The following is a 17,375-nucleotide window of genomic DNA, read 5'->3' on the forward strand; positions in this document are numbered from 1 at the left end:
AACATTGTTGTTGTGCGAATTTGAAGCTCAAGTATTTTTTCAGTATGAAGACAGAAGCGTGTGACATATCAGTGACCAAAGATGCATCTCGACATCTCGACCACGGAGTCCGTACATCTCGACCACAGAGTCTGTACATCTCGACCTTCCTACCTTTGGGAGGGAGAGTTGTTTGTTTAGTAACATCTTTGTGGTCAGTCATTAAATATTTACCCAGTAGCCCTTGGTTACTGCTGGCAACTGTTTTGTTTTCAAAGCTTCTCTAGGCATCTGTCATTCTCACTCACCGGTGTTTACACCTGTCAGCGGTTTTCTGCTCCCATAGTAACATTTCCAATGGCAGAGCTGCTTCAGAGACAGGTAGGTGTACGCTGCGGGTACAATTGTAACCCAAATAAAATAATGTACCGAAACGGCTGACATAAGTAAATGATATTCGAGTCTTGTTTTTGGATCAGTGGGTGGTGTCGAGCTTCGACCCAGTTTTCCTATCTTTATCCACAGTTTGATGTGTCAGGGTCCTGGTGACCTGGCCTCGCTGCACGGCAAATAATCAGATTATCTTCTGTGCAGCGGTGCAATGTGTCATGAAAGATTCAGACAGGTCGGCCTACTTTAATGGATTCCCTGAAATCACTTCAGTATCTACGTGACAGGGGAGCGGCGCTGTCTAGGAGCCATAAAGATTTAAATGATACGCTCGCTTGTCAGCATTGTATTGTGGATTGAAAGTGAATGCTTCTTTATTCGGATCTCGTCTCGGGACACACTTTTTCTCCTTTCGGGATATGTTCATACCTGTTCACATGAGTGGATATCCTGCAGTCCGCATACCTCCCCCTTCATCAGCGCTTTGTCCTTTTCCCATAACCGGTCAAAGGCAGCAAACTCCTGTATCCCAACCAAAGCAGCGACACACATTGCATCCTTTTCTCTCAAATATTTTTATTTATAGAGCCTTTTCTCATCTTTTGCAGCAGGCTGAAAGTATTTTCATTCAATTTTTTCCTTTATTTAAAGATTCACTGGTACCAGTGGACGAACGGTTGTGATGGTTGTCAGGGAGCCGTTCACTTCACGGCTTCACACACCTCGCACTCACTGTATACACACGTCCCCACACGTGTTCTTTCAATCATAAATCACATAGATTTGTCGTGGGCAACGAAACATTTTATATCACTAAACATTAAACCTTAAACACACACACGTTACTGCAAACGATATACATACAGTCTGAATGTCTTTCACGCCGCGGCCTGTAAATCAAATTTGACGATTGTCTTTTCGAATAGTTCGCTAAAGTCCTAGTTACTTACACCGTACTGCCTGAAGTTATCGTCTTAGAAACCAAAAATAAAACGTGCTGGTAAAATCCTCCCTGAATTTTACATACACTATACTGCATCCCAATGTTAATGATGTAGTCACTCTCCTTTTCTGAATTCACATTAAACAACGATAAGTCTTCTTCCTTCACGACATGTCCTTTCTTAAAATCCACAGTTGTAGGATTCTTGTGTTCTCCGTCTTAACAGAGTCGTACATTGATTAGTTTGACAGTTCTTCTCTTCTTGAAAACTCTCACAATTTTCATTTCTTATAAAGGGTAGATGCTTTCTTGGCCGACGTCTAGGTGGCGACCACGAATAGTTATCCTGGAACAACACACAAGTTCCCGAAACGGACAATCCATACACTCTGTCCGCTTCTCGTCACTTCTCCCAGCCGTCTCGGCGGTTTCTTTGGGATTCCTCCCTCCCAGTGGGTCCCTCAGTAGTTCCTTGGCTAGGTAAGCAACTAGTTTACTTATTACCGGTCCCTGTATCCACACGTACAGTCAGACCTCTTTCCCGCCTGTCTTTTCTCTATCTCGTCTCCCTGTCGTCTGCTGTCTTCCAAAAAATATTTTCACTCTACCCACAATCTAAAATTGCGTCATAATATGACGTCGGGTTCTGACGCAAAACCACGAAGCAGCAAACACACTCATATACTGTTAAGGGCAATAATCCCTGACTAACCACAGACAGGGGCAACAACCCCCTGTTCCTAACAATGGTCCCCTGGCACTGGTCGTCGGGTGTTGGTGGGTAAGTGAAAGTTAGCACACCGATACAGACCGACACACATGCACCACACACACACATATACACGCGAAGTGTAGTGTAGTCAGTGCCTTAGTCAACCCAGCGTTTAGACAAGTGATGTAAAACCGCCCCCAGGAGTAAGTACAGCAGTATTTACAAACATTGCAATATGCAGTGTTACAAATGCAGTAGTAAATGCAGGAGTACATACTACAGATTAAAGGTGAGGTGGGATGGGGACTACCATCACCAGCTGTGACGTACACCGGGACACCGGGTACAGCCTGTTGTAGCGGTCAGTTTCCGGATACTCGCCACGTACACAAACCACCACCTTCCTCTCGATTCCGCGAACCACGTTGCCGGAGGACACCCACACTACGTCACTACGGGCCGTGGCTACGTCCTCCATGTCCTCCGTGTCATTGCTCTTCATGACTCTGGCAGGAATGTCAGCTGTCCTCAGCCCCTGCACGACACCTGAATTGTCGTACACCTGCCCAACACACAGCACCAGCACGTCCCGGAACTCAAGGGCAGGCGGGTACTCGGCGTCAGAGAGTCTGTGGGACGTCGTCACAGCTGCTGACGTTTGTTCACCTGCTGCTGCTGCTGCTGCTGGTGCCGGTGCTGCACACAGTCAGGAACATCTGTGATAAATTGCACACCTGGAGACAATCCATGACCACCCCGAGAGAAACATGTCTAACCGCGTGCAGTCTGCCAGCATTCTAAGGCATTCTAGGGCACACATGGAACGTCAACACTGACGTGTCAACGTCGACTATCGATCGCTTGCTGGACGTCAGCAACAAACTGTGACAAGGTCTTTGGTTTACTCTCGTCACGCACCACTAGTCTTGTGGCAGTCTGGTCAACATGTTTACTCCCAGCACGAGTCACGTGCACAAAAAAAGGTAGCTTATAAATAAATCATGACAAGCACGCTTGCAAGAAAAGAAAAAAAAAAAAAGAAAGAGAACCTGAAACGAAATAGGTAAGATAAAAATTAGTTAAATCAAATTAGCTTTAATTATATTAATTACCTATGTAGTGCTGTAAACCTTTGTGCCCAAATACCAAGAGCCTACCTGTCACCAGGTTGTCCTGATCACCAACTCGGAGACCTTTGAGGAAGATGGCGACCTCCTCGCCACACCTTTGACAGTCTACGGGGAACTCCGCAGGGTGGGTGGGACGTTCGTGATGTATCCACTTCACGTCCGGGCCTTGGGTGGGATAGGGCAAACCCCGACTTTCATATGAACGAACCAGGGAACCCATTTCCTCCGATCTTTCGACTTCCCTCACGACGGTTGGAGGAGAGCGGAGGGGCCTGGTGAAATATTCCAGCTTCCAACCTTTTGGGGCGACTTTATGTTTGCAGCTGGCAGCCCAGAGATGGGTGTCTTGGACGAATCTCCTCAGGTTTTCGCAAAACGAATGAAAGTGCGTTTTACTGACAGCTCGAAAATCCTTCTCCGGCTGGCTGTTAAATGAAGATTTAATAATTTAGGCTTTGTCTATCTTACATGAAATTAAACTCATTTTCTAGCAGCTTTATTGAAAAGTAAACTTCTCGCTAATAAGAATTTTTTTAATTTGTATTTGTGTTTCCCTTTTACTAACCCTGAAGAGTGTAGATGATATCTGTCGTTACTTATATTCTCACTTTCAGATTTTAAAAATATCATAATTAATAACATGACACCTTGTGTGCTCTGTAAAAAAATGTACCTAGAGACTTAGATTATGTCACGTGGTTATTTTCAACCGACAAGGACTCTTCAGTCACGTGCTCACTTACACATCATCAGGCCCTACTTCGTCAGCGATGACGTACACCTCTCCGTTCTTTGCTGCATCCGTCAACTCCTGTGTCGCCCTGTCAACGTCAGTGCCGCCTCGGAAGTTGTACTGCAGCAGGTGCAGCTGACCGCACTGACCGCACTCCTCCCCTGCCTGCCGCATCCTCTCCAGTTCGTGCTGCAGCAGATGGTGCAGCATGCAGCACGCCATGCGGCTGTGTTCCGTCGTGCTCATGACGTAGACGTCGTGGTTGTGCCGCAGCCACTTGAGGGCCACCAGCTGCAGCACGACCGTCTTGCCGGTGCCTGGGGGTCCAGCCAGGAACACTCGCAACTCCTTCGAGTGGATGAGGTCGACTTGCTCGGGAAAGAGAGTTAACTGAGAGAAGTACACCCCTGTCTTGGACACCGCTTGTCCTAAGGTCTTCACGGTCAGCCGAGGAGTAGATGTACAGGGAACTGTGACAGTCGTGGCGGGCCCGCAGAACCTACAGCATTATATAGGTATATAGATAATCTGATAAATTATCTTGATACTATTGATACATGGCAAAAATATTAGTGACTATGGTGGTCTATAAAACTATTAAAAATATTAATAATAATATTCCAGACTCCTCGCAGTCTAAAGGTTGGAGTGTTAGTGTATAATCAGGGGACGTTATAAAATAGTAACAGTAACTGAAACCAGCATCTGCAAGAGGTGAATATAATAGTAAGCTATGGACATTCTCTTTCTTAGAACATGCTAAGCACAGCATGCATTTTTCTCCTCAGAAAATTATTAACAGTGTAATATTTTTAAACATTTATCGAGTATATGTAAGCCGAGCAGGTCTGTGGATATGGAATGGATGAGAGCTGACTTCTTTACCTGGCGACAATGTTCTCATACACTTCCGCGGTCATCACTGAGTCCGGTTCCAGACAGGCTACGTGGAACTGCCACCAGTCCCAAAATTCCTGCAGCACGTACTTATTTACATCCCAGGGGGCTTCACTGGGAGGCAACCGATCAGAACAGATCAATCCATTGATGACATCAGAATCAACCAATCCCAGACAATGGCTCAGCAACTGTGACAGTATGAAATAAGTCAACAGATAAATAAACATTATGAAAGATAGATGGTGTAATGCACCCCACGCGCACAAAATGCTGAATACATGCCTAAATTACATTGATTAAAAAATAAGATACCTGTGGCAACGTCAGTGATCGGAGAGGTATTAATACAATTTTAGACAAAAATAATTATAAACTTGTTTATGCAAACCTGACACATCATCTAGAATTTTTTTTTTGACGCCCTGACTTCTACCATCTTTTGTACCCACATCATGAGGTCAAGTTGAAGTGGTGATTTACTACACGCGTATTAAAACATCATGCATCATTGAAAACAGTGAAATTGTTAATGTAAATAATATAAAATTTTAAGAACCAGCTGCGTGAGATGGTAGTGATAAGAGGTTGGTTTAATAGGAAGTCGTGTTTCTCCAAGGTTAGCCCACACGATACCGCGTGCGTCCCTGGGGCTGGGCGAGAAGCGTTATTACTAGCGGTTAATTACTGTTTCTGTTTGTTTTGTGAGGTTGTTTTTTTACCTTTGTGAGGTCAAGGTCGGTCGCAAGAATCGTCTTCATCCTTCTCTCCGTGAGGTTAGGCAGTGCAATGACCTTTGTGACACGGATTCCTGGAGCAATGTCAGACACCAGGTGAGTCAGAACCACCTGGGCTTTGTCCAGCTGCGACACAGCCGTCCTGAGCTTCTTCCCGATCTCCTGCCCTGAGATGTTCCCTGAAGTAGCCTTGACCTCGCAAAGGACAAGGCCGTACAGCTTGTGAATGAGAAGCAGGTCAAAGGTTCCCTGTCTCCTGGTAGGGGAAAGGTTGGCAACTGTAGGCATGAGAGCGCATGCCTCGGCGTAAGCGAAGTCTCCTAGGTAATCCACGAAGTGGAGCTGGCTCAGCGCCATGAAGACTTCATTGTGAACCTCCGCCATCTTGTGGAGGCACATGAGGACCCGCTCGAGGGCGGCATCTTTAGCGATATCACTGTCTTGTACACGGGGTGGTTGTGGAACTTCGCCTGTCGCTCCAGTACCTGGAAGGTAACGCGACTGGAACACAGGTGGAGCCTGTGGCTGTAAGGTCAGAAGATTAATGTCCTGCCCTTCGAGTCGCCATTTGACCCTAGGCACTCGGTTGATGAAGACTGCTGGCAGGAAATAAGCTTGTGACTGGAAATCAGGGTACGCTTCAGAAACCCAGTATTTCCAAAAGTCCTGAGCCTTTTCCTTGATGATTTTCTGTCATAAATAAAGATTTTAAAATGCATTTTACTAAAATTTTTTGTGCAGCCAATAACAGCATCAAAAAATTGCGAACATGAACTTGCTTTAAAGAAAACATTTTGAGTCAGACTTGTTTCAATAACTTTCTATTTCTGATATAATTTACATCTTTTTAGATGTTAAACCCGTGAAACTGTGAAGAAAATGCAATGAGATTCGTCAATCTTTTGCTATTTTCGAGCATTTTCATTTGTCAGAGAAACAGTTTTTACTACAGCTTGTAAGCTACTTTAATCCAAATGGAGAATGTTGCGTGAGCCATGAGTGAATAACATCCCTCCATTTGCACACATCATTGTGTGTACACCACGTCGCTTAGGACATTTTTAAAACACAAAATGTAGACGCCTACCTCTCCCCCTGTTTTTTCATATATCAGACGAATGGCTTGTCTGATCTGTATAGGTCTGCCTGATATACGGAACTCTCGTAATCCGCATCCAAGCGTGACGGAATCCACCAGGCGAACACTGGCGCCAGACACCCTCTTGATTTCATTTAAATTTTGGTCACCTTTAGAAGACGAGTTAATAATAGTACATTACATTGATATCGTGCAGTTGTACAAATATCTCATTCTAGAAACACAGACAAATATCACACAAAGGCGTATTAGGTATGAGAACACACACACACACAAACACATTCGGGCTAATTAATGTTTTATTGATGACACCAAAGACCAGGTATATGCAGTTCCGTCACGTCTGCCAAACTGTGTTTGCATGAGCGACTACACCTACCTGTACCGATAACGAGGCCACACTTGTCAGGGGGAACACCGAGCGGATAATGAAGTCTGGGAGGATGTTGGGACTTCCGCGAGCTGCTGACTTTACGTGGACGCCCGGAAGACTCTGCACTCATTTTCTAAAAATAATACAAATGACGTCGCCGCTGACGACGACAATGTTGACGATGATGATAAAAACCGAGGAAAAACGTGAAGAACATCAACAATAAGGCTATCAGCATTGACTACATCATCTACACCATTAGAAGAAGAATTAAAATTTCTCACAAGCAATGACAGAACCACTTACTATGATGGAGGTGGATGACGTCTTGGCCCTAGGTGTGTTCCTATCTCACCCATTCTGAAAATGGCTTCTTTAATTGGCGATAAGACCATCGGCTAGTGCAGTGGCTTGCAGGAGGTTGGTTCTTCATTTGCGCTGAATACTTAAAACGAAATGTGAAAATAAAGCTACTTACAGAGAAAGCCAAACACAAGTACAGCCGCCATTATTCACAGGTTGTTATTACTGTAACCGTGAGGTCAGTTGTATTTTCCGTCTGCGCCATGACAGTGTTCACAGAAGTGTTTGGTTGTTGACCTCGCCAACCGGCGACTGACTCGCATGCTGGTGGTGGTCTAAGAATCGGTGCTTACTTTTGGTAAACAACCTTCCTGTTGATCAGTCTAAGGTCAGGGCCACGAGGAGCTGAGTACATAAAAGTGTCTTTCAATTCAGGGCCACCCGCCATATTATAACAAAATAAAAACAGTGCATTGATGTATGAATGTTTAATATGCATACGAGCTCAACACAACAATCAGAGAAAGAGAGAAGGGGAGAGAGAGAGGAAGGAAGACAGAGGTAGGAGAGAGCGTTGCTTTTTATTTCGTGTATGACTGCAATAGTGTCAACAATATCATTGCCTCGTTACCGCCTCATTGATTGCCGCCGGCGTATTTTTGAGAAATACATCACGTGACTGACACCTGAGCTTGTCCTGTGTGTGTAGGCAATACACGCTGTGTGCAAATGCAGTAAAGGTAGTCACACCTGTAACACACTGGAGTCCAGGTGGAGTTACACTTTCATTCTAATCAGAACGAAATAATTATTTTGACCCCTTCGACATTTTAGTAGAAAGTTTTACCTTTGTGGGATAAAACAGGCTGGACAGAAAGGTGCATAGAGATAGAGAGATAAGGACAGTTTGACAGACAATGTTTTTGGTGTACCTGTATATTTGTCACTACGCCAGCGGACATCAATTTTTCTTCCTTTTTCGTGGTAAAGATCTGATACAAGTTGTTTCTCCCTTTCAGCTTCTCCAGTTGATTATCAGATTGTTGTTGAAAGAAAGCACTCACAGTGATGATTGAGATGGACACATTAAGGATCATCCTTATTGGGAAAACCGGAAGTGGAAAAAGCACTATAGGAAACACACTTCTCGGGGAAAAATACTTTACAACCTCCTCTGGATTCTGTAGTCCCAGTGAAAAGTGTGGATGGAGATGCGTCTCAAAAAGCAGATTGTCAATCGAGGTTTGTTGTCTCTTTTCTTACTAGGAGTTTTTTGACATTAAAGACATAAATTTATTAGACCTACTGACACATTAAAAAGGGTTGGGCAGTCCCCTGACCTTTCTGTCGATGGTGATGAGGTCACCAGGTGTCAGAGACCACATTTGTGTCAGGGACAGCTTTCATGGAGGTGAGCATCTCCTCGCCCACTGCCTTACCCTCCCCAATCCTCTATAGAGGGTCCTTTCTCATCACCTTGATAAGACTTCTATTAATTTGCATTATTTAGATGTCTTCCACTATTTTTATTGTTCAATGACTAACTACTATAGCCTTCTAAGCAATGATATCCCCAATATAGTAACACCATTTATCTGTGTACCTTGTCCAGCTTGAAGTCATAAGCAAAATGTAAATTATAGTTGATATGAAAACAAGTTCAAGTGTACATGGAAATAGAGTGGGTTGGCTTAAAGTAGAAAAGAAGTGCTAATTATTGTTCAAAGTAAACAATTAAAGTAAACTTTATTGAGTAGTTTATCTCTATATCGCCTCTAATCTGCAACGTGTATAATAATGCCTAGCAAATTACCTGGACCTATTTTGTTTACCTTCCAGTTAACAGACACACCTGGCATTTTTGATACTTACCCAAATACAGAATCGGTAGATCGTGAGTTTCTCAAGACCGTGTGTCTGGCATCCCCAGGTCCACATGCCATCTTGTTCATTGTGCGAGCTGACTGCAGGTTCACCCGTGAAGACTACTTCATGTACGAGGACATGAAATCCATGTTTGGAGAGAGCCTGACACGGTTCCTCATCCTTGTGTTCAATGGTATCAGTCAGAAAGATTTCGAAGAGAAATATAAAGAAATAAGCTGTCTTCCTGCAGACCTACTGAGGATTATGCATGAAGCGGGTGGACGTGTGGTTTGTTTCAGTGACACCCGGACTAACACCTCTTCCAGGGACGAAGTTGAAAAACTTCTCAGCAGCATTCAAAATCTTAAGAAACATAATAATGGCGCCTTTCACTCGAACCAAAACTTTAGATGTGTGCATGAAAAAATGCTTCAAAAACTGGGCAACAGCGACATTAAAATTCACGAGATAAAGAAAAGCATGGCTGAAGAAAGGGATTTGTGCTTTCTTGAATAATGTTTGATGTCGAATGTCCTGCAAGTTTATAATTCTCAAGACACTTCATTACCTGTTATTTATGTTAGTAGTGACAGAGATTACTAGTTATTTAGGCCACGTAGAAACAGTTCTATTTTAGAACTTAATTACAAATTATTTGTGGTCTTAGCTAGAAAGGCTTACTTCTTACAGTAAGATGTAGCGCCTCACCAAAGCATAATTCTTCAACCTGAATACACATTCACAACAGACCTGCTCATCACACAGATTATGTTGCCAAAGAAAGCTTTCTTCAAAAAGACATTTCTTCTCAGATTGTTTTCAGGCTTTTAAATGCTGTCACCCAAGACAATATATATATACAACTGTGACGACTACAGGGCCAGGGTGACAGCTTCCCTAGGGTTTTAAGGAGTCCCTTGGATATTTAATGGGTTCCAGAGAGACCACTGTTTCTTTTATAGTTTAAAAATTGTTTCTTGACCTAGGCTGTTGCTTGGAGTGCAAAGGTTCAAGCCTTGTGGGCAGTCATACACTTGTGAATTCTAATAAAAGCGCCACAATGGCATGCAAGAGTTGAGTGTCTTTTGTAATAAAGTGGGAAAGAAAGAGGGAAGACCATTTAATTGACTGTCGCCAGCCAGTCTTCACTTCCCAAGGAGACACGACAAGTACAGGGATACAGTAATAAGGATTAACTGATGTATGTTTACTGGGAAATTATTTTTAACATTAATTGTGTATTTTTTGTTAATATCATTAGATGTATACAGGTCTGCAGTAGAGACAAAGCTGTTTGGGGAAGAGAAGAATGCGCAAATGTCCAGGAAAGTACGTGGATGCCAGTGTCTGTGACAAACAGTAATGTAAGAATTGAGAAGCTGATGTTGTAATATTAACTACAAATTCGGCAAAGCATCATAACTAAAAAATAGTCAAACGTGAATATTTTCAGCTCAAAGACAAATGGCATTTATGTGCCGCATCCATCTGGTATGCAATGATGTTGAGCAGAACGGTTTATGAAGAGTTTTTATTGAGATGTTTATCACCTACAGATTATCAGAAACAGACTTTTCTTTGAAAATAATACCAAGATGTCTTCTGCTTTTTGACAATACGAGGATACAAATATTTCTCGTTCAGTTTGTTGTTTTTAAAGACACTTCAGTGTGTGCATGGATTGTATCGACTTTCTGAAAAATCAGGCTTTGTGCGACCTTGTTTACCTGCTCATCAGTGCGGATAGTTTTCTGAGGAGCACCAGGATTTCTCGTAAACTCGTTTCTAAAAATACAAAAATAAAACCAACAAAGCTCGCAGTTGCTCGCTCAATACATCCAGTCACACGACTTTGTGCAGTCGTTCACCTGCTCACTCCGCTCTATCAAGGTGTTGTGAAAGACGAGTTTAAAAATATTTACACCACCTGCATGCAAGGTGAGCGAGGTGAGAACCTTTCAGGTAAATATTACCTGTCGCTCACTATCGTTTCTCGAAAATGTGCCACGACAGTGCTATTTATAGGCTCATGATCAGCTCAGTGATGTAGTTCGTGGTGACAAGAAACTACCGGCACAGGTATGAGGGATGGAACACATTTACAGGTAATACAATTCACAAGATTCTGTGATGTTTCACCTAGTATGTATGTATACGTGTTTATGTGTGTGTATTTATGTATTGATGTGTGTATTTTTGTGAATATTAGTATGTGTGTTTTTATAGTAATTTGTATGCGTGTACATATGTGAATATGTCTATGTATCAGGTAGGTAGACAATGTACCTTTGTGTGCGTTTCTACCCTAATTTCTAAAGGCGTGTGTTTCTGAAGAAAAGTAATGTCCATATGTTGTACCAAGTATACACTTGATATGTTAATGCTTGTTTTAACGATTATTATTCAGCACTTTCGATGAAAAGAAAAATTGAAAATGTTTTTACTGTTTCTAATTGTTGCTGCGTTTAATGCATTGTAACCATGTTTCAAATTTAGAATTCTTCTCAAAAGAGAATGGTCATAGAAATGGACAGGTGGATGAAGACAGTCGTTGAGATCAAGGAGGCTCCTAGTCCTAGGAAACAGGTAGGTCTCTACTTGTAAGCGGGTACCTATCAAGCTTTGGGGATAAAACTTTGAGAGTTTAAAGCTTTATTTCAATTGCCTTTGTTTTTGTTTTTTTTTTGTTGTTTTTTTTAGAAATCTGCTCTTCGGTATTCTGGTGCATTGTGTCCAGACTCCATTTCTTTGCTTTTTTTTATTCAGTTCATTGCAAACGCCACAAGACTGTCTAGAAGAAGAGATAATAAAGAAAAAAGCTCTTCCGACTTGACATACCATCATGCTGTTCCTGAGATTCTCTGTGGACTTATCATTGGTGCAGGTGTGTATGGTTTTCTCTGTATCCTGTAACATCTGAACTCAAAAACATTGAAATTCTGTCGAATAGTGTTCGATGAGTTCCACTGATAAATGTCCATGTGTTTATTATTGTAATGCAATTTAATCTTATTATATATTAATTATTACTTCAATATGTCTATCATTACTCAATGACTCTAGTTGTCTGTTCCTGATGCCCTACCGGAGTTATAAAGAAGATAACTATGTCTCAGAAAATAGACTAGTAGATTAATTAATAAGTAAATGAGGGCCAAAGACATATACATAATTATTTTTTGTGTTTGCCTGATCTCAGGGGTTGGATTGCAGCATTATCACATAAAAAAGAATAGAATTCTCTGTTAAATAAATGAGTCGTATGCTATGTTGGTCATGCTTCAATCATGTATAACTTCAGGTGGTCAGTTCATACGCGAGATCCAGGCCAAGTCTTCAGCATCTGTCTACCTGGCAAGAGACAAGACACCTGTGGAAGGCATGCACATTTTTGTCATCCGTGGTACCCTTGCACAGGTGGAGGAAGCCGTCCGCCTGATTTCCCAGAAAACTGGATCTCAGGTGAGCATACATGTAGCCCATGCTTTCAACTCACTCGATGGTGGTGGTGGTGATTGATGGTGGTGATGATGATGATGAGGGTGATTGGACGATGATGGTGATTGGACGATGGTGAATGGATGATGATGATGATGGATGGATCGCTTGGATGATTATGATTATGATGATGATTTTTTTTACAGGGTACAATTTCACACCAAGCTCAAAAGTTTTGGCTGCAGTGGATTCAGCATGCTTTTCCAGAACTGGAACATCAGACCTACTTTCTTCCCGCAATATTTCTAAAAAGAGTTCCTTTGACGACAGGGACGATTGCTGGTCAACCAGTTTCTGTCCTCAGGTCCAGCAAACATCAGAGTTCTTCACACTGCAGTTCATTTTCAGGCTCCGATACGACTTTCCCTTCCTGTACTCGTCCTGAACCACAGGGCACTGAGGACAAAAGAGTTTGCAAAGTCCATGTCGTTCAAGGTGTGACTAACAATAATCATGTGCCTGATGTTCTGGACACGAATCCTTTTAATTTTGTGCCTGGGGTACCTCAGCCACTTCCTGTGCAGGACACCGACATCAGAGATGATGCAGTTTTAGAGCAAGTTCTGATGGCCCTCGATAAACTGGGTGCGAAGAACGAAGAAGTCTTTTTCTGCCTGAGTCAGCTCAGGTTTGGAATGTATCTGGGGAAACCCTGTTACACAGCTGCTGCCGCGCAGCTCCCTCTACCGTCCAACCTGCCTGCACACCTGCCGAGCTCCTGGAAACAAGGCGACTTCGATGTGCTGATCATCCACCGCCAGTACGGCATCATCACCTGCGAAATAAAAATCTGCGGGTACAACTTTCAAGACCTGCAACTGTCGCAGCTGGACATAGACAAGCAGGTGACAAGAAAACTCAAACAGGCCGCAGGGCAGCTGGACAAGGCTGAAGCCGTGCTGCGCCACCTGGTGTCCGATATCGCACCTGGGCTGCGGATCACGAAGGTTATCGTTGTTCCTCATCTTACATCGGAGAGCATTCAACGGGCGATTACCAACGACTTCGACTTGAAGCAGGTCAGAGAAGCAAAGATGGTCTTTCGCCTAAATGTTGCCTGTAAAGATAGGCGATGACATTACATTTCGGTGGAACTACTGAAAAAAATAGTTTTTAAGCAGTTCATTTATTTTCTTCTATTCAGTTTCAGTTGTTCCAATGAAATGTAATGTAGTCTGATGGCTGCGTATTCGCTTTGCAGGACTTGAGTCGATGCCTTGGAGCGAAACCAGATCCTGCAGACATCACTGAACTTATCCTGTGTGCTGACCAGCTACCAATCTCGGAACAACCCTGGAATATCAGACAGGAAATACAAAAAGAACTTGAGAACTGGTGGCAGCGCCGTGTGACTGCACCTGGACCTGACCCGGTCATCAGCAGCAACCTTGACCTCTATAAACTGCTTCTAGCCAGGTGAGTGGAAGGTCATCGATCAAAACAAAGAACTTGTTCAGTAAATCGTACAAATGTTGTATGTATTAATTTGCATAAAATAAATAGACTTTTTTTAATCTCAATTTTTGTTCAGGTAGATGAAAGCTGTAAGAAACACGTGCCTCGTTTTTGACATTTCTGACCCACTTCTTGTAACAATTTACATTCTTGTCATAAAGATACATTTTGGGGCAGGCTTAAAATACTACTTTCTTGCATTAAATATTTCATTCGCTGATATCTTTGGTCCATGCAGTCAAACATTTGTTTGCTATTGTCCCTGATGGAAATAACAGGTTCTGCGGGCCGGCCACAGCGGTGACCATACCTTGTCTGTCTCACCCTCGTCTGTCCATCAAGACTCTGGACCAGGGCGTGTCCGCGATTGGCGAGTGCTTTGCTCAAATCAACTTATATCCGGAACAAATAGAAATACTTCATGCAGCTTGCCCCAGACTGTTTCTGGCAGGTCCACCAGGCACAGGCAAGTCTGTCATGCTGCAGTTGCGAGCCGCGGAATGGATACGCGGGGGACATGAAGTCCACGTCCTCAGCACCTGGGAGAAGAGTCGTCTGGCATCCAGCATTCTTTATCACTTTTTGTTGACTGTTTCGACACAAAACAAAAATCAGACAGAGCCAGAGCATGCTGACCGAGTGCGACTCCACCATTTCGATTTTTGGAGAGGGAAAGACGAGAAAAAGGCTTTGAATTATTTCAAAGAATTATCTACAAAGAAGGGCTGCTTGTATATTGTTGCTGATGAAGTGGGGCCTGACTATTCGTAAGTATATTAATAATATTGCAACTAATAAGTATATTAATAATATTGTACATATTAAGTATATCAATAATATCTTAACTATTGATTTCATAAATACCGGAGTGAGAGCTTAAACGTATGTGAAATGAAATGGTTGCCTTTGTCCAAACGAAATGACAAATGGTATGAAAATTAAATATGTAAACACGGACAGCATGTTAAAAATAAAGAAAATAGCATGTAATGAGACTATCTACCATTGATACCGAGAGAGAGAGGAAGAGGGGGAGAGAGAGAGAGAGAGGAAAAACTAACAATTATCATCTAGCATTCATACACACAAAGCTAACAAGAATATATCTTCTTGGACAGATGGCCAGACACTCACTTTCAGAACTTCTGCCTAAAGTTGAAGGAAGCTGTTCCTGATCTCCATCTCTGGGCAGCGAGCTGCACTCACGAAGTAGTTCCACCCTCCGGTTGGCACCTGGAAATTCTCACCAGGCCCCTCCGCTGCCCCCCAGTGGTGGTGCGGGAGGTGGAGCAAGAAAAAGCCATTTTCCAAGTGGGCCGAATCCAGCGGTACGAGCAGGTGTGGGGGTCAACTCACTCGGAGGGACCTCCGGTCAAGACGCTGTGTCACAAAGGTCATGGCCATTCGGACAACGGTCCGCTGCAGTGCCGTCAGTGCGGCACCAACCTGGCCAGGTATTTGAAGAAATCTCTTCGTGTAGGTGCGACAAGTAAGTATAGGAAACACTTATACCCGTTATTAAGTCACGCAGTAAAAGGAACAGAATTGATAAATTTTACATTAAACTCTGTGACAAGACAGGGATAACTCGTGTCCAAAAGAGAAAGGTTAATAATTTTCCTCCAAAATTACTGTTTAAAAATTGTTGCTATGACAAACATAAACACAGTAGTGGGGTCAACGCATTTCCTTTCGGATTTTTTCCTGGACCTGTTTAAGATAAATTATTGGATCACTGATATCATTCTCTTGGTCATCAATTCTGAATTCACTCTCTTTTTTTCAAAATCAGTATTTACACATATTTTATTTAAATGATTATAATGCACATGCGTTTGTGTGTGTGTGTGTGCAAATGTGCGCTCCTCTGTCTATGTGTATGTGTGTGTGTATGTGTGTGTGATTGCCAGCAGCTGCACGGAACCCCAGTGGAGGTACACCGCCCTTTGTTGCCAGTCCCCCCTCACTGAGGTACAAAGATGTCCTCATCCTGTGTGTGGAGGCGGCCTGGGACACCTGCGGACTGATCCAAGGACTGGCAGACGAGGGCGTACCCGTGAAAGTGATGAAGGAGTCCGACACCGATGACGTGGCAACGGCCACCAGTGACGTGGTGTGGGTAGCGGACGTCGACCACGTGCGTGGACTGGAGAAGAAAGTTGTGGTGTGCGTGGGTCGTGACTACGTGGGGCAGGCCACTCAAGTGCGACTACACGGACCGTCTCGCTGCTCCTCACAACTCGTCTGGCTCATCTCCCCTCACGACAAACCGTTAGTTGAAAACGGAGAAACTCAAGAAATCCACCCGTCGTAAATAAACTACACGACATTTTAAAAGGAGATGCAAAAATTTTTAATGTAACTTTAAAGCGAAATGGTATTTAAAATGTTACATAAATGAAGCAAGGCGATACAATCCCGCTCTTACAGCTCGAGAGACGCTGACAGTGACTGGAAGGTCAAAGGTTTTCTCTAAACATTTCAGGTCAAACGGTTCTCTCCCCTTCCTCTAGCCGTTAGTACCTGTACCCGTGACATTGTGTGGCTCGTGACTGTCATGACTAAGTATTGTTCGTGTAGCTAACTACCTCCCTTCATCCTCAGTGTGACTCCTTCCCCTTCCCTCCCAAAAGGAAGCAGACAATTACAGTCATTGCTCCTCTTCTTCCTTTTGTTGTTATTGTTTGAAAAGAACAATCTAGAATCTCAGTGACCGTGATAAGTAAGTTTAATAACTTTCTTCTTATCATGAATGTGTATCCTCTGTACATGTCCTTGTTCTTATGTAGTCAATAAAATTAAATTATATTTATTTTGTACCGTCTTTCTGTACGTACGTATGTATGTGTTTATAGAGTATATATATATGTGTGTATTATATTAAATATTGCTTGTGTATAAATTACATAAATAGACTTGTAGTGTTTCTCTCTTTCATCTAATCCGACATGCGCATTAACATGTGTAGGAGGGAAAACACATGACACTTGAGGCAAAATGTTTGAAACAATAAAATATTTAAATCTGAAATAAAGGAAATAAAGTAAAAGAATTGATACACACTGCTTACAAATATCGCAAATGTCTTTCATAAAATAAGTCGACAAGAAAGTCACATTATTTTCATTTTTAATTTCACCATCCTCGAATTTTATTGTCACGGACTGGGAAAATGAAAGTGTCTCATGGAGTAAGTCGCGGTATTCTCCCCTTGATTTACAAAATTTGTTTCCAAATCTTTCTTGTTTGACATGAGTTCC

At 42.8% G+C, this 17,375-nt stretch overlaps 3 protein-coding genes across 8 annotated transcripts; 2 read left to right on the plus strand and 1 right to left on the minus strand.

The window, feature by feature from the left end:
* Positions 1 to 1,151: 1,151 nt before the first annotated feature.
* On the minus strand, positions 1,152 to 7,733 carry LOC112568122. 5 transcript variants are annotated; one of them, XM_025245231.1, is made up of 8 exons: positions 7,472 to 7,724; positions 7,000 to 7,126; positions 6,609 to 6,769; positions 5,507 to 6,211; positions 4,773 to 4,975; positions 3,898 to 4,386; positions 3,182 to 3,579; positions 1,152 to 2,720 (listed from the first exon to the last, which is right to left on the minus strand). In XM_025245231.1, the coding sequence occupies exons 2-8, from the start codon at positions 7,121 to 7,123 to the stop codon at positions 2,308 to 2,310; spliced, it is 2,493 nt and encodes an 830-aa protein (XP_025101016.1). In that variant the 5' UTR covers positions 7,124 to 7,126; positions 7,472 to 7,724; the 3' UTR covers positions 1,152 to 2,307. The 5 variants fall into 5 exon arrangements, with proteins under 5 accessions (XP_025101016.1, XP_025101017.1, XP_025101014.1 ...); XM_025245232.1 differs by having other exon boundaries at positions 7,000 to 7,153; XM_025245229.1 differs by having other exon boundaries at positions 7,300 to 7,724.
* Positions 7,734 to 7,964: 231 nt separating this feature from the next.
* Positions 7,965 to 11,155, plus strand: LOC112568125 (GTPase IMAP family member 4-like). The gene is made up of 3 exons (XM_025245237.1): positions 7,965 to 8,067; positions 8,316 to 8,538; positions 9,136 to 11,155. The coding sequence occupies exons 2-3, from the start codon at positions 8,365 to 8,367 to the stop codon at positions 9,676 to 9,678; spliced, it is 717 nt and encodes a 238-aa protein (XP_025101022.1). The 5' UTR covers positions 7,965 to 8,067; positions 8,316 to 8,364; the 3' UTR covers positions 9,679 to 11,155.
* On the plus strand, positions 11,014 to 16,928 carry LOC112568121. 2 transcript variants are annotated; one of them, XM_025245228.1, is made up of 9 exons: positions 11,014 to 11,267; positions 11,659 to 11,748; positions 11,929 to 12,046; positions 12,464 to 12,624; positions 12,807 to 13,679; positions 13,862 to 14,076; positions 14,394 to 14,882; positions 15,234 to 15,604; positions 16,029 to 16,928. In XM_025245228.1, the coding sequence occupies exons 1-9, from the start codon at positions 11,244 to 11,246 to the stop codon at positions 16,427 to 16,429; spliced, it is 2,742 nt and encodes a 913-aa protein (XP_025101013.1). In that variant the 5' UTR covers positions 11,014 to 11,243; the 3' UTR covers positions 16,430 to 16,928. The 2 variants fall into 2 exon arrangements, with proteins under 2 accessions (XP_025101013.1, XP_025101011.1); XM_025245226.1 differs by having other exon boundaries at positions 11,103 to 11,267; positions 16,026 to 16,927.
* Positions 16,929 to 17,375: the final 447 nt, after the last annotated feature.

This window comes from Pomacea canaliculata, linkage group LG7 (assembly GCF_003073045.1).
Source record: "Pomacea canaliculata isolate SZHN2017 linkage group LG7, ASM307304v1, whole genome shotgun sequence".
Taxonomy (NCBI): domain Eukaryota; kingdom Metazoa; phylum Mollusca; class Gastropoda; order Architaenioglossa; family Ampullariidae; genus Pomacea; species Pomacea canaliculata.

What these genes read in the sequence shown, in the direction of transcription:
- LOC112568122 (XM_025245231.1), bottom strand. Translation starts at nt 7,123, where the DNA reads ATGAGTGCAGAGTCTTCCGGGCGTCCACGTAAAGTCAGCAGCTCGCGG. An exon ending in TGGCCTCGTTATCGGTACAG is followed by an intron (nt 6,770 to 6,999) that starts GTAGGTGTAGTC and finishes CGTCTTCTAAAG; the next exon opens with GTGACCAAAATTTAAATGAA. An exon ending in ATGAAAAAACAGGGGGAGAG is followed by an intron (nt 6,212 to 6,608) that starts GTAGGCGTCTAC and finishes TATTTATGACAG; the next exon opens with AAAATCATCAAGGAAAAGGC.
- LOC112568125 (XM_025245237.1), top strand. Translation starts at nt 8,365, where the DNA reads ATGATTGAGATGGACACATTAAGGATCATCCTTATTGGGAAAACCGGA. An exon ending in AAAGCAGATTGTCAATCGAG is followed by an intron (nt 8,539 to 9,135) that starts GTTTGTTGTCTC and finishes TTTACCTTCCAG; the next exon opens with TTAACAGACACACCTGGCAT.
- LOC112568121 (XM_025245226.1), top strand. Translation starts at nt 11,244, where the DNA reads ATGAGGGATGGAACACATTTACAG. An exon ending in TGGACTTATCATTGGTGCAG is followed by an intron (nt 12,047 to 12,463) that starts GTGTGTATGGTT and finishes GTATAACTTCAG; the next exon opens with GTGGTCAGTTCATACGCGAG. An exon ending in ACGACTTCGACTTGAAGCAG is followed by an intron (nt 13,680 to 13,861) that starts GTCAGAGAAGCA and finishes TTCGCTTTGCAG; the next exon opens with GACTTGAGTCGATGCCTTGG.